Below are 14811 nucleotides of genomic sequence, written 5' to 3'. Positions count from 1 at the left end.
ATAAAATCTTTCAGGGGTGGTGTATCTTATCCGAGGAAGCATCGTTTGAAGTAATTTGACTTGGTAGTTATATGTTCCTACGATCTGTTTGGAATGTGTAGGTCTGGTGGTGTTGTTGGACTGCAGTGATTTTTCTCCCCGGTCTTCCTCCTGTTTTACGCCGGTTGTATTCCAAGCTATCGTTCCCACTACGTGATTTGACATACTTTTGTTTCCTCTGTTGCTTGGTTTTCTCCGATGTTTATCTGTCGCGTTAGTAGTAATGACATAATGGATGTCAGGCACAATTTGAAGCTTCTTTTGGCATCCCTGTATTAGGGGGAAACTTCAGTAGTTCTGGTAATGTGGCTTTGTCGGTTGGCAAGAGTGAACCTGAGCGCTATTGATGTTTTCTTATAATAATATTTTGATCTTCCTTATGTTGTTGTTATGCTGACTATTGTCTGACTCACTAAAGTTGCACTTAAGTTGGTTCATACACTTGTTACTTCAAATGCAGGCAACCAATCAGATGTGGTAGGTTGTGTCCATAAGACTAGGAAATGATTACATCAAAATTAATTTTCTGTAGTAGTTCATGCTGAAAATATTTGGCAGAGATGTTTAGCATATGTATGTGTGTTTTGATGAAAGGTGTAGGTAGTCCCAGGAAAGCTAGTTTAGTTTGCACTGAGGCAGTAAATTGTGTCTGGGATGTACTATTTATATAGTAGAATGCTTCTCTACGAGCCCCGAAGCATTCTCATACAGAAAGCTAATAGATGGGAAAGAGATTTATAGCCACATGGGACATAGTTCTCATTGAGGTTGTCAACCTGTCAGACTTGTACCACTTCAGACTGCAAGAGAAAGGCTCATCAGATTGAATTCCTCTCCCACCTTCACTGCCAGTGGGTGGCTTTGTTTTCAGATATAGCCACATCTTTGGTAGTTTTCTGTGGGCACTTGCTCAGTACTGGGTTACTATAGATGACAGTGCATTGCATCAGCTGGATAAGATCGCTCTGTTCAGTAAATTCATTGCTTGTGTACAGGATTTGCTCTGTACAACCCACCTACTGTTTTTGTAAGAACTGCAGCCAGGAGCCACATGAAACATCTTTGCTGTCCTGGATTCTCCAGTGAATTAATATCACTGAAGATCAGGCTACATTCTCATTAGAATTATCAGAGGCTAATGCATAACTATGATTGTCCAGTTGTGAAGTTCTTTCTCATAGCTTATTTTCATAGAGTGAAATGTCCATTATTATGATGGGCAAGATTTATATAAAAGAATGTATATTGTGATGACTCTGTGCCATGATGGTGTAATTTTATTTGTTCAGCAGAGTTCTGTTTGGCTTTTAAACGTGCATTATTCCAAGGCAATTTACATAAAACAGTTTAAACATTTATCTTTTAATTTAAAAAGTATTAAAACTTCTCAGAAACAAAGTAACAGTAAAAGTAACAGTAAAAACAGTAAAAGCACATATGTAGTTAAATCCCATACACTTGGCAGAATTTTTTTCCACTTGTCTCCGAAACTAGGTTAATGAACAGATAGGCCCTTAAAGGAATACATTCTGAAAAGGCTGTTCTTAATAGAAACTAATCTCAGTTCCCAAAAAATGGCCCTTGGAGCTGTCTCACTGGTGGATCTTAAAACCCTAGAAGGTTCATATAAAGTGGATGTACCCAGAAATGGGCCCCAGGCCATGTAGGATTTTAAAGGTCAAATCTTGCAGGTTGAGTTGGGCTCAAAAGTAAGCCAATGATCAATGCAGGTGTTTTGGAATCGGTGTAATGTATTCTTGCCAGTTCATACCTGTTAATGAGCAAGCAGCAGCATTCTCTACCACTTGAAAATTTTTGGTTCATTGTCAAAGGCAGCCCTAGGAATATGATGCTGAGTGGTAGTAGATAAACCATTCTTAAAATGTTTTGCGAGTACAAGCAACTTGGGATGCCTTATAGTAAAGCCGTATGGTATCTTCATCCAGTGCTTTTCTCTTTTCAGCACTTCCTAATAGTTCAAGCCAATGAGATACTTAGTGAGCTATTTAAGATATGAGTTTTATAATTATTATCCTAGATTTTGGGTAGTGAGCCAAATCTCATCAGGTAGCAGCATTGGACAGATCACTGAGATTTCCACTTCTTTGCTGCCCTCAGATAACATTTGCAAGCAAGTCTGTGCTTGTCATTTTCTGTATCACTTCCACTACAGCCTCAGTGGGTAATGAATAAAAAACAACCTCTCCCCCCCCCCCAGCTCTCTGGCCTTAGTTCTTCCGGTCCAGCTTTTCTGGCCAGTTTTCATCACTGGCCTGATTTTGATTGGTCATCTGATTGTTTTATGGTTACATGGTATTTTATGATAATTATATGTAAATTGTTACCACATTGTTTTAAGTGTATTATCTAATTGTTGTTCACTCCCCTGAGCCCACTTGGGAAGGGCAGTATATAAATCTAATAAATAAATAAATAAATAAAAAATAAAGTGTGGATTTTCATCTAGAGTTTTGACAATGATTTTCCCCAAACTTAAACGGGTGGGGGTGGGGAGTTGATGCTTCATAAACACAATAAAAGGTAGGCAAGGGAAGTCCTCCTCATTCTTCATACTGGTTTCATTTCCAGGGAGGATTCTAGGATATTGCTTGCTGTGCCATTCTTAGGTTTTTCTTTTCTTTTTTGCCATTCTCAGGCTCTGAGCTAGAAAACAAGTCTGCTGTAGACAAAGAACTCCAAATCTGCTCATAGCAAGAAGCTATAATTGGGAAGAGACTTATGTTTACTTCCAGAGAAGAAAGCACTTTTCAGGAAGAAATTGAACTTGAGCAGTTCTGTTTTCATGCTGCTGCCAGTCTGTTTTATTGCACCTTGCCTGAGAATTCTTGGCTTTTACCATAGACCAATCCTGTTTGGAAGACCTCTGAACCAAGATTAGCAGGATGTGATTCAGACATACCTGCTCTTTAGAAATTGATTCCAGTCTTTTCTTGGATGATGTATGAAGTGGTTAACAAATGGGTAGGTAGTTCTATGGGTAGGTAGCCCTGTCTTCTGGGAGGGGGGGGGGACTCTTGACTGCCTGAAGGGAAGGTCAGAAGTGTAACTTTGCCACTAGAGCTGCTGTAATGCTTTGCAGTTTCCTCGGCCACAAGCTAGTTATTAGTTCTGTCTCCCACTCAGGCTATACTTGCTTGAGGTCTACCCTGGAGAGAATGGTTTCTGAGGTTCTCATCATAACTGCTGTTATATGGTCATTTTCGACCCTTGTGGCATTCAAAATAAATGTTAATAGGCTGTTTTGTTTACTGAACATAACAATAGTGTCCTGAGCAGAACTGTTTCCGGGATTGTACTAATGAGAGGCATGTGTAAAATGGATGCTGGTTTCATGTTGTGTGTGTGTGTATATATGATCTATTATTATATTTGGGTTTAAGTGGTTTTGTCCAAACCGATCATTGCTAAGACCTGGCTTTCCTAAGCTATCAAATGTGAGGTCAAGAGGTATATTAAAGGCCAAGGTGTGTAGGGATCACTAACTTGTGTCTTTTCTTTTAACTAGGCGGAAGATGGGAACATAGAATACAAGGTGAGCCTCTTGTGGGAGGAGCTTGCAAGGTTACAATTCTTTAGTTTAAAAATTCCCTATTGAAATATGATGAATGTAGTCAAATACTACTTAGCAATTGGGGCATGCTTCAAAATACATATATTTTTTTAAAATTGGAAGCATTAAAGTAAAACAAGAACATCATTATCAAAAACTTTTTTGCTGGCCGTCACAAATGCATGTTTGTATTTGTGAATTTATCTTAAAACTTGGATGTTAAGCCAACAAAGAACTTCCTTTCTTCTTTTATTTTCTCTTTTGAAAAACTGTCAAATGTGTTGCTCAGTTATATATTGCTCCTTTATTTAGCTGCCTGGAATGTAACTGCTCCATCTGAACTCATTTAGTGGAGTTACTCTGGGCAAGAGATTTTAATAAAAATAAAGCTGAAAAATCCTTTGACCATATTAATGGCTTGTGTAAAAATGGGCATGAATTCTAGTGAAGAAATCACACACGTTCACAAACAGCTTGCTCTTGTGAAGGGGTCCCCTTGCTGACTGTAATCACTTCTTCTTTTGGGCAGCTGAAACTAGTTAATCCTTCCCAGTACCGCTTTGAACATCTAGTAACGCAGATGAAGTGGCGTCTACAAGAAGGCCGTGGTGAGGCAGTGTACCAGATTGGTGTAGAGGACAACGGGCTGCTGGTGGGACTGTCAGAAGAGGAGATGCGCGCCTCTCTCAAAACGCTGCGGCGGATGGCTGAGAAGTATGTGTATCTGTCCTGCTTCTGAGCCAAGGCAAACCAACTATGCTGCGTTATTTCCAGAAATGGTCTGGGGCCTTGTCTTGTCATCCCACAGAAAGTTTCCAACCTAGGAAAGCACTTCTAGTATTTATTTATTTTGATTTCTAGCCGGACCTTCCCGCAAGCGGGCTCAGGGTGGGTCACAGCAGTAGATTACAATAGATTACAGTCTTCAGTAGTTCAGAATAAATAAATATCTAACATTAAAAACAATTTAAAAACCCAGTTAAAAGTGGGCTTGCAACAGATTTCAGATCACAGTTCCCACATCCGGGAGCGAATGAGCCGGCGCCGAGCCATAGAAGTCTTGTTAATAGCGGCAGACCACTGGGGCTGCAACAAGGAGGCCAGCTGGTGGACGCCTGCTGCCTCGACCAAAGGCCTGGTGGAACAGCTCTGTTCTGCAGGCCCTGCAAAACTGTAACAGATCCCGCAGGGCTCTTATCTCAGTCAAGAGTACGTTCCACCGGGCTGGGGCCGGGGCAGAAAAATAGTACCTGAGTGACTAGGGCCTTTGCACTAAGGACATTTTCTCATATTACTATATTCCTTATGTGCGTCAAGAAGCATATCACAGTTGTAGCAGGAGAGTTGTTCCTCTCCCCTCCCCATACCATTTCCTCCTACAACAAGAGCTCATATGTGTTGGAAAAGAAGCCAAATTCTGGATAGTTTCTGATGAATTCATTTTAATGAGGTTTACGAAATGAGAACTACAGAAACTTAATATAGAAGCACACCTTGTTTTACCTAGTTCTACGTACTTCACTTTGACATGGTGAGAGTCTTATCTGTCACCATGTCCAGTGATTTCATGTCAACAGGAGTACCTCCCCCTCTTGTGTAATTCCTCTATTTATTACAGAACCAAGGAAAGATCATACTCTCGCTATGTTACCTTGGGATTCCCTTCCCTGGAATGGTTGTAAGCCTCCAGGAACTCTGAAAACAGAGCCTAGTGCTATATGTTACCAGAATCCTTAAATTTTAAAATTAAGATACCAAAATGTAAATAAAACCCTGTGAAACTGGTAAATATGCTGATATCTAATGTTAATAGGTGTTAAGTTCTGTTGTCAAGAAAGAAAGGAGTCAAACTATCCCCTGTATCTGTCAATAAAATCAATAAAAATAGAAAAGCACTGCAAAAATTGTTTGTTTCTTTGCCTCCTGGAGAGTTTCTTGAATATAATTCACTAATGTCTTTGGGTTTTCTGTTTTGCCATTTGCAGAGTGGGAGCTGATATCACTGTGCTACGAGAAAGAGAGGTGGATTATGACAGTGACATTCCCAGGAAGATAACGGAGGTTCTTGTCCGAAAGGTCCCAGATAACCAGCAGGTAACTGTTACCCAAAGAGGCAGTCTCCTATTTAATTGGAGGAATTAACTTAAGGAGACAGAGCAAGAGGTGGGTAACTGGGCTCTCCACCAATGTTTACTGGGATTTTTTCCTTAAGAAAACTCTCAAAATAAACGGGAAAGGTTTTTTTATTGAAAGAAAATAAAAATGAGCACACACACACACTGAAGACACACACAAGGCTAGCTAAGAGGAAATCAGGAAGGAGAGGGGGAAAGCAATTCGGGGATGGCTATAATAACCAATCTTGAAGGAAGAGGTCCTTGGAGGCAGCAGCAAAACAACCAGCGTTTCACAAAGAGACGAACCAATGGATTGGGGGTGTGAGTATGGATTAAAGAACACACAACACTGTACTGATGGCTAGGTGCTCTTGATATAAGGCAAAATGTTTCCTGAGACAAGCTGACGTATTCACCCAAAAAACAATAACTTAATGGGTTTTTCCTGATTTGGACAAAAAGATGGGGAGGCTTGATGGGTTTTTCTGAGGTGGGCTATAGGAGTAAATTGATGGCCCTGAAAGTACTGAATGGGAAAAGCTACTAGGTTTGGATAACAGAATTAAGTGTTGCTTAATTAGGGTAAATGGCTGCAAGGAAGTCAGACTGGGTGTTGATGAGATTAGTCCAAGGTGAGTCAACAGGTTCTTGGGAGACCCATTGTCCTAAATTATGCATCTCTCTGGGGCATGGAGGAGGATGTTAGTTAGCCAGCCACTCTTCACACTTCTAAACTACATATCCAGGTTTGTTTCTGACTGACATCCATTTTGTGTCATTTTGGGCCAGGCCGTGTCAGCGAGAAGAAGGGTCTGACTGCTAATATAACAGCTCACTTTGGTTTCAGTGCCCTCCAATGCTCCCTCTAAGCTGTGGGGTCTTGTGAGCAAAAATTCTACTCTGTGAGCCACTGGCATTAAAGTTGTGAGCGAGCGATTTGGCTCCTGCATAAATTAGTTTGCTCCGGAGCCCTCCTTCCTGAGCTAAGACAAATATGTGTGAGCCAGAGGCTAGAAACCTGTGAGCTAGCTCACACTAACTCAGCTTAGAGGGAACACTGGTGCCCTCTAATATGGAGAGTCACTGAAGGAGATTTTGGCTGAGAAAGTCTTAGAAGGCGTTTCATTTTCTGAGTGCCACCTTCTAGACCTTACTCAGTTTGGAGGACAAAATAGCTGATTCTAAATTCTTGGAAACAGTGCTGTGGTATCACAGATTATTATGCATATTGCCAAAAGTACCGCTGAATGCCTTGGCAGATCAGTTTGCAAGACAAAGCCCAAGTCAGAATTTGCACCTCAGAAACACCCATCTCTATTATTGCATTCTGTTTACAAACAAATCTCTGTAGCTCAACCTTTTCCCCCCATAAGTTCTTAGATTTGCGAGTAGCTGTGCTTGGGAATGTGGATTCTGGCAAGTCAACTCTACTAGGTGTCCTGACACAGGGAGAGCTGGATAATGGGCGAGGCAGAGCTCGTCTCAATCTGTTCCGGCACCTGCATGAGATCCAGTCAGGGAGGACATCCAGCATCAGCTTTGAAATTCTTGGCTTCAACAGCAAAGGAGAGGTAGGGGTCTCAAGGTGTTTGGTGTTGAGTTGCTATTTTACTCCTCTGGATACAAAGGATGCTTTTGTCCTTGCCTTTATGAACGCTCGTAAGCTGTTTATTTTGACTTCTAGGTAGTAAATTACAGTGACTCACGGACAGCTGAGGAGATCTGTGAGGGTTCCTCCAAGATGATCACCTTCATTGACCTGGCTGGCCATCACAAGTACCTGAAAACCACCATCTTTGGACTCACAAGTTACTGCCCAGACTTTGCCATGCTGGTGGTTAGCGCCAATACTGGAATTGGTAAATGCATGTTCTCATTTCATCAGTCATAGAGATTTTTAGGGTACTGCCATAACATCTCATTCAAAGATTATGTTTGGCCAGTAAAAAAGACTGGGACAAAATTGACCCTTGGTAGCACAGAAATACCTGTGCACATTTTAAGCATCTTTCATCAGGTTGTATAGGCTACGAGATTATGTTGGTGCCATCTCCATGATGATCTATAGCAAATGTTTTCGGCAGGTTGATCCCAGAGTGTCACATGTAACTAATTTTAATATCCCTACCTTCTCTCACCTTGTCTTTTCCAACATCCTGTCTCTTACAGCAGGTACAACCCGAGAGCATCTAGGCTTGGCTATGGCCCTCAAGGTCCCTTTCTTCATAGTCATTAGCAAAGTAGACTTGTGCTCAAAAGCCACTGTGGAACGGACAGTAAAGCAGCTGGAGAGGATCCTGAAGCAGCCTGGTTGCAACAAGCTCCCCTTGCTAGTCACATCAGATGATGATGCTGTCACAGCAGCACAGCAGTTTGCACAGTCTCCCAAGTAAGGATTGTTTTAGAAGTTGGGAGGGAAAGGTTATGGGACAACTGTGACTAGATCGTTGGAGGAGGAAAAAGATAAGTCCAGTGCTGGCCCAGTAGCAGTGAAAATGTGAGGGCTGACGTCAATGGTTCGTGAAGAAGCAGATGGGACCTTGTTCCCTATGATCCAGTGCATCTTTATTTGGATGCAAGTTCCACTGAGCTTAAATGCACTAGCTGCCCGATAACTGTATTTAGAACCAATGTTCCCTCTAAGTTCTGGAGTCTTGTGAGCAAAAATTCTACATTGTGAGCGACTGGCATTGAAGTTGTGAGCGAGCGATTTGACTACTGCATAACTTAGGTTGCTCTGGAGCCCTCCTTCCCGAGCTAAGACAAAAATGTGTGAGCTGGAGGCTAAAAAACTGTGAGCTAGCTCACACTAACTCAGCTTAGAGGGAACACTGTATTAGAACTTCACCAAGCACTGTCCCCACACTTGCTTGCCTGCTGTGAAGGAATGAATTTGCAAGTCCTTCCTGTTCCTTCAAGCTGGTCCCCACAAGTTCAGAAAACCCTGCAGCTGTACTGAGTGTCTCTGTTTGGTGACGCGCTGCCCCTTTTCCTTTGGACGTGCATCTTGATGGGAGAAAAGGTGCACGTGGGAAAACAACTCCCAGTTTCCTGATAGGTTAAGTTTAACCCTCCAAACGAGGATAGGAAGCGTTAAAAGGTCTGCACACCCTGTTAGCCGTGCAAGGCAAGGGCCACAAACAGGGAACAAATGGAGTGACGTCTGTCTGGGATCCGCCTCTGTTTTCAGAGTTCTTGGAGGCTTACCATTCCAGGGAAGGGAATGCCAAGGTAACTTAGCAACTGTATAATCTTTTCTTAGTTCCGTAATAGATTTCTGTAATACATATAGTTTTCCAGTGCCTTGTACTCCAGTGAGTTAAGAGTATATTTTAGTAAATAAAGATCTTTTGATTTTAAAGATCTCAGCCTGTGGTCAAAGAATCTCACTCAGAGTTCCTGACTGCTCAGTCACACACAGCCCAAGAACTCCTGACTGAGCTACAGGCAGTTAGCTGGCTGGAGGGCGGGGGTGTGAGAGACCAGCACTCATGGACATCCCAAAGCATACCACCCATATCCATGACTCAAGCTGTGGGTAGAAAGAGGAAGGACACAGCTTAACAGGTGACATGCAGTGTCCCCTCTAAGCTGTGTGCCTGGGCAGCCACTCATTAGCATAGGAAGCCCCGCTCAGCAGCAGTCTGGAGCCACGCAGGGTCCTGCACTGCCCATTGCCCATTGGAAGATTACAGCAGTTACAATTCTTCTCAGGATGTGAACTGCTCTGCTCAGTAGGGGGGGAAATTAGAGAGAACATTGATGACACATTACCCAGAGAAGAGGAGGGAGAAGGCAAGTGGGGCAAGCCCTCTCCACTGCCCTCTGCTTCTCAGGCAAGGACAGCAAGAAGGAAGGGGAAGAGGGGAACAACTTGTTTTCAGAGGCCATTATGACTCTAGTCATAAATGCTAGAAACATGCCTCAAACGAGAACAGAAAGCTGAGATTTTCAAGGATCTGTGTATCAAGTCCTGTGTTGCATCCCCCCCCCGCCCGTATTTTTGAGGGGCTACAGAATACGTATCAGTTTACCCAGGGGTCATTTCATAGAAAAAGAAGTGCAGGAGCTCATTAGCACAACTCATTAGCATAACTTATTTGCATACGCCACACCCTCTGACATCACTGGAAGTATGTCAGAAGGCAACACCCACCGCTCAGGCTCCACTGGACTGTTTTGGATTGCTAGCTATTTGGGGGGGGGGAACGTGCACATCTGTCCTCGCAGAGGAGGGAGAGCTTGTACCTGAATAAAACTTGGTCTCAAAAGTGCCACTGGACTGTTTTGGACTGGGGGGGGGGCTCTGCAACTTACCTGGCTGCTTCTTGCTCTAACTGAGGGCTGCTGGGAGCAGGGGGTGGGGCTTGTTGCATGTGCCCGCCCCCTGGGCTCTTTACTGCCGGAGCTCCGCTCCGGTGTGCTCCTGCAGGAAATGACCCGAGTTTACCCATCAGTGCTGCATGCAGCATCTTCAGCAGGGTTCTGTGAATTGTTCTGCTCTGACTTTCTTGGTCTCCCATTGATGCTCTCAGAACAGCGATGGGAACTGATGGATTTGCTCACCTGTGCTGTGGAAACTCATGGTCACAGCTTATTTACTTGTACAAGCTAAGCTATACAGTTGTCTCCCAGCTGGAATTATCATTATTATGCTGCATCTGAAAATGCTTCCCAGCCCATAAGTAATAACTCATCTGAAAAGAATTCTTATGAACTCAGGGCTGGTGTAATCCATCTGGATCAATTTCATGTGTAGTAAAAGCTTGGTTATCCAGCGCTCCTGGGAACGGGAGTTGGTGGTTAATCAAATGTGCCAAATAATCTAACACTGCTCTGCCCTACTCCTACCCAGAGGAATTTTCAGCAGCCATACAACACCCCATTGGGAATGCCACAATGACAGCCCGCATGCCTGGTGGGACCCTTCCTCTTGCTATGGAGCCATCCTATGCAGCAGGAAGACAAGCGAGCCAGTTGACTGGGAGCCCTCCAGCAGAGTAGCTCCTGAAAGCCCAAGGCAGGTTGAGGAGAAAGGAGGTACCTGAGAATGTCCGATGGCAGTGCTGCCTGTTGGAAGAGGCAAACGCCAGACTGCCCGGCTGGAGAGGTGGGAGTGGTGCACATGCCCAAAGACATAGGGATGTGCTGGCTAAGGGGGAGGAGCTTGCCCGCCGAGCAGTGCCAGTTAACTGGGTATTGTGGATAACGAAAGATTTTACTGTAGTTTGCTTTAGGATGATCTGCTCCACAACAGACTGGTGGTTTCTTTAGCCACCAGATGAATTCTTTCTTGTGTGTTGGCAGCATCACTCCGATCTTCACCCTATCCAGTGTTTCTGGAGAGAACCTGGATCTCCTGAAAGTTTTCCTCAACATCCTTCCTCCTCTTACAAACAGCAAAGAGCAAGAAGATCTAATGCAGCAGCTTACTGAATTTCAGGTACACGAGGATCTCTTCTTTGACTACCTCCGTTGTGTGCAAAGGCAAGCAGCTCTTGAATTCCCTGCATTTAGAGGTGGAAGGAGGGTGATCCATGGGAATCATGAGTCTTAATTTTTATAAGGAAATAGATTTCACTTATGTTCCTGCTAGAATTTAATTGGTTCCCAGCGTTTTTCAGCTCTGATTAAAACACCTAGGAACTGTTCCTGAGTCCTGGGAGAGGGAGGCCATGTATTGAAACTCCGAAGAAGGGACAGATTGTTGACTCTTATCTCAGTTGCTGCAGTTATATAGCAAGTCTGAACTGCTTGTTCCTGTCTGATTGCAGGTGGATGAAATCTACACAGTTCCTGAGGTGGGCACTGTCGTTGGAGGAACTCTGTCAAGGTGGGTGCTGCTCCATGCACAAAGTCTTAGGGGTTGGCATGGATAGGGAGGGAATGCAAAGAGCTTTAGGCCTTCCAAGGAGGATTGGCCATCTAGCTGAACATTTCCCTTTCACATTGTAGACCTAGGAATGCTCTATATGCCACTCTCTTGGGTCCCCTGTTTTGGTGGGGAGAAGGAGAATAAAAATGTTTTAATTTTAAAGATGTTTCACCTGTGAGTAAAGGAGATCAGTTTCACTGCAAAGACAGAAGCGACGGTGAAGCTATTTCTTAAAAGGTCCTGTATGTCCATCTGTACAGATAGCTGTGCTGTCTGTTTGGAGAATGTAAGACTCACATGTTCTCTTAAAGTGAAGCTGTTGTTTTGGGTATCTAAGGCAGGCAACAAAGGAATGGCTTTCCCTGTGTTTGGGAGCTAAATATGGTCTCCTGATTTTGTGCGTTTGCCAGTGGAATATGTAGAGAGGGAGAAAATCTGGTGGTTGGTCCAACTGATGATGGCAAGTTCCTCCAGCTGAAAGTGTGCAGTATCCAGCGGAACCGTTCAGCGTGCCGTGTACTTCGGGCTGGGCAGGCTGCTACACTTGCTCTTGGACACTTTGATCGCTCACTACTGCGCAAAGTGAGTCCACCTCTTATCTCTGGAAGCTATAGTTTCAAGACTCCCCCCCCCCCTTGGGAACTGTGTCATGAGTTGAGGATACTGTGAAGGGCTGCAGACTGTGGTTCTTCTGGAAGATGCTGATTGTTTTTCCAATAGGCATTTTGATTCAGGTTGGGAATAGCGGAATAATAGTCTCCAGATGGAAATCTTAAACTTGACAATAGACTTAAAGCTGTAGAGCAGAAATGAGTAATTAGGTTTCCTCTCACTTGCCCTGTTCCCCTCCTGGAATGTCTTCCAGTACATATTTTCTCTGTTGTCCCTCCACTTTGTCAGCCTGAGTAAAGGCCAGCTTCTTCCAACTGAAGAACATCAGGAAAGATGGTAGTAGCCGTCTTATTGCCAATGGGATGGGATGGGATGGGAAGGGTGCTGCTGTCAAGACGAGTGGCCTAACAGTCTTACTGTCACTTAGGGAATGGTGATGGTAAGCCCAGAGATGAACCCCACCATTTGCTCAGTGTTTGAAGCTGAAATTGTTCTGCTCTTCCATGCCACGACTTTCCGGAAGGGATTCCAAGTAACAGTGCACGTTGGCAATGTGCGGCAGACAGCAGTCGTGGAAAAGATCCAGGGAAAGGTAGGTCTGAGAAGAGGGAGGCCTTCCTATCTGCTCAGGAATTCACTGAGCATCTTATCCCTCTCATCATTTCAGCAACCGTCAGTTGCATCGAGGCCTTCCACTTTAGATGCCTTCAGTTTCTCCAGCACCTTGGGACTGAAACATCCTCAGTGGGCCACCTTTCTTTTTCTTCCTGGTTTCTAGAATCCCAAAGCTAAATAGCTAGGCTGGCTATTATCCTATAATCATACCATCTCCTCTCATTCAGGACAAGCTGCGGACAGGAGAAAAGGCTGTGGTTCGTTTCAGATTCATTAAACATCCTGAGTATTTGAAGATAGGAGCCAAGCTCCTGTTCCGTGAAGGAGTTACCAAAGGTATTGGACATGTCACATACATCCAGGCGATCACCACTGGAGAGAATGGCTTAGAAGAAGGCCTAAGCTCTGGGCTGGTCAGTTTCTGACTTGCATGAGATCTGTGAGATCTCATGATGATAGCAATAGAGGGAAGGAGCCTCCTCCAAGACACCGCCCAGAGCTGCTGTTGCTGCTGGCCAGTCTTTTTACATCAGCACACTTCTTCTATACTGCAGAGGATTCCTGAACTGTCTGGAGCAAGTTAAGCATGTTTGTATCTCACCTGCTGCTTTCATATCCCTGCTTTCCCTGAAGTAGATGAGTGGCTGCGTCTTTACCAGCCCTGGCAACACCTGATTTTGTTGACTTTGGTTGGAAGTTATTTCTGAGTAGAGGGCAAAGCTCTGAGTGTGTTGGATTGTAGCTGCGGAATTCTGCCACCTGCAAGGCAGCAATAGTTTACCCCTTTCTCTCTACTGGGCTCAGTCCCTGTATTGTCCTGTTCTCTGCCTTTTCAGATTGTCATCGATGAGCTGTACAGCTGAAAGATTTGCACTGGCCACAGTACAGCCCAGGACCTTTCTAGTCATTTTAAAGTTGTTACTGGTTTCATTTTAATCTGATAGCTCCTCAGTTTTGTGTGCTGAATTTTAGTAGCCTAATTTCCACTTTATCTGATATATCATGACTTTGAAGTTGTTCTTTCCCTCATCAGCAGCTACTTGCTTCCTCAGTAGAGCTGACAAGAGTGCCCTATATGTGAAGGGGTTTCCTAAAGGAGCTCTAGTCCAAGTATGGTGATCACATGCCTCTCAATATTGCTGGCTGTTTTATAAGCAGAGGTTCTGCTGTTGGCAGTCTCAACTGAGATGGCTTTATGCTCTGATCAGCTTCCCTGAGGAGTCCATAGGTAACCAAGCCTAATGTGTTCCTTGAGAAACCTGCCTTAATTTGATATGGTCAAACCAGTAGGAGCTGTTTGGCCATACCAGGAAAGCTTGACACATGACTGCAATTGTTGTTTGGCCATCCCAGGAAAGCTTGACACATGACTGCAATTATTATGACTCCCATTCAGCCCTACTAACTCCAGCGATTTGCTTGTCAGTGTTGTTCTTAACCGACAACCATCTGTACACCTAAAATGTACAGGTGCAGCTGTAGCCCCAGAATGAGTGGTGTAGGACAGTTTTCAAGCACGCAGAGGGCTGTGCCTCTTGAAGGGCAAAAATTGATGATGTTTTTGCGTAATTATTCCTATATATTTTAGCTACCGATACAGTAAGGGTTGCAGTAGCCATGAGTCAACATGGCAGTGAGAAGAATGGTCCATATTAAAACACTCCCCCTTCCGTTACCGTGTTTTGCTTCATCTTTGTCCTGTTCAGCACAGATACTTTTTGACTGCTGATAGAACCATACAGGTAAACAAATGGCTTATGATTTTTTAAAAGAGAATTGGAACCCATTATCACTTTCCTTCCTGACAGTGCTTATTTTATTTTCACTGTAGACATTTGCGCTCATTTAATGGGAGAGGAAAAAGACAGCAGTTAATTTAATCTGAGTATCATGGCTTAGGAGGCAGTGTCTTTCCTGGCTCTCCCTTAATCAGCGTGGTCCCATGTACACAGCACTTTTGATTGTACCCCGTTTAAGAAACT

The 14811-nt window shown here is 43.9% G+C and overlaps 1 protein-coding gene across 1 annotated transcript in view; it reads left to right on the top strand.

Annotated features, from left to right (window-relative positions):
• The window catches only part of GTPBP2 (GTP binding protein 2), a 14715-nt gene extending 554 nt beyond the window's left edge, over positions 1-14161 (top strand). The window contains exons 2-12 of the mRNA XM_015421488.1: positions 3566-3592; positions 4140-4324; positions 5596-5704; positions 7101-7298; positions 7412-7586; positions 7897-8116; positions 11035-11170; positions 11502-11560; positions 12013-12184; positions 12642-12806; positions 13057-14161. Of these exons, the coding sequence (XP_015276974.1) occupies positions 3566-3592; positions 4140-4324; positions 5596-5704; positions 7101-7298; positions 7412-7586; positions 7897-8116; positions 11035-11170; positions 11502-11560; positions 12013-12184; positions 12642-12806; positions 13057-13254 (1644 nt within the window). The 3' untranslated portion in view covers positions 13255-14161. The remainder of the gene's footprint in view (positions 1-3565; positions 3593-4139; positions 4325-5595; positions 5705-7100; positions 7299-7411; positions 7587-7896; positions 8117-11034; positions 11171-11501; positions 11561-12012; positions 12185-12641; positions 12807-13056) is intronic.
• Positions 14162-14811: the final 650 nt, after the last annotated feature.

The sequence above is a fragment of the Gekko japonicus genome, unplaced genomic scaffold (assembly GCF_001447785.1).
Source record: "Gekko japonicus isolate JY-2015 unplaced genomic scaffold, Gekko_japonicus_V1.1 scaffold1012, whole genome shotgun sequence".
Classification (NCBI taxonomy): domain Eukaryota; kingdom Metazoa; phylum Chordata; class Lepidosauria; order Squamata; family Gekkonidae; genus Gekko; species Gekko japonicus.
Note: the sequence above shows the minus strand (reverse complement) of the source record. Positions and strands in the feature narration are given on the sequence as shown.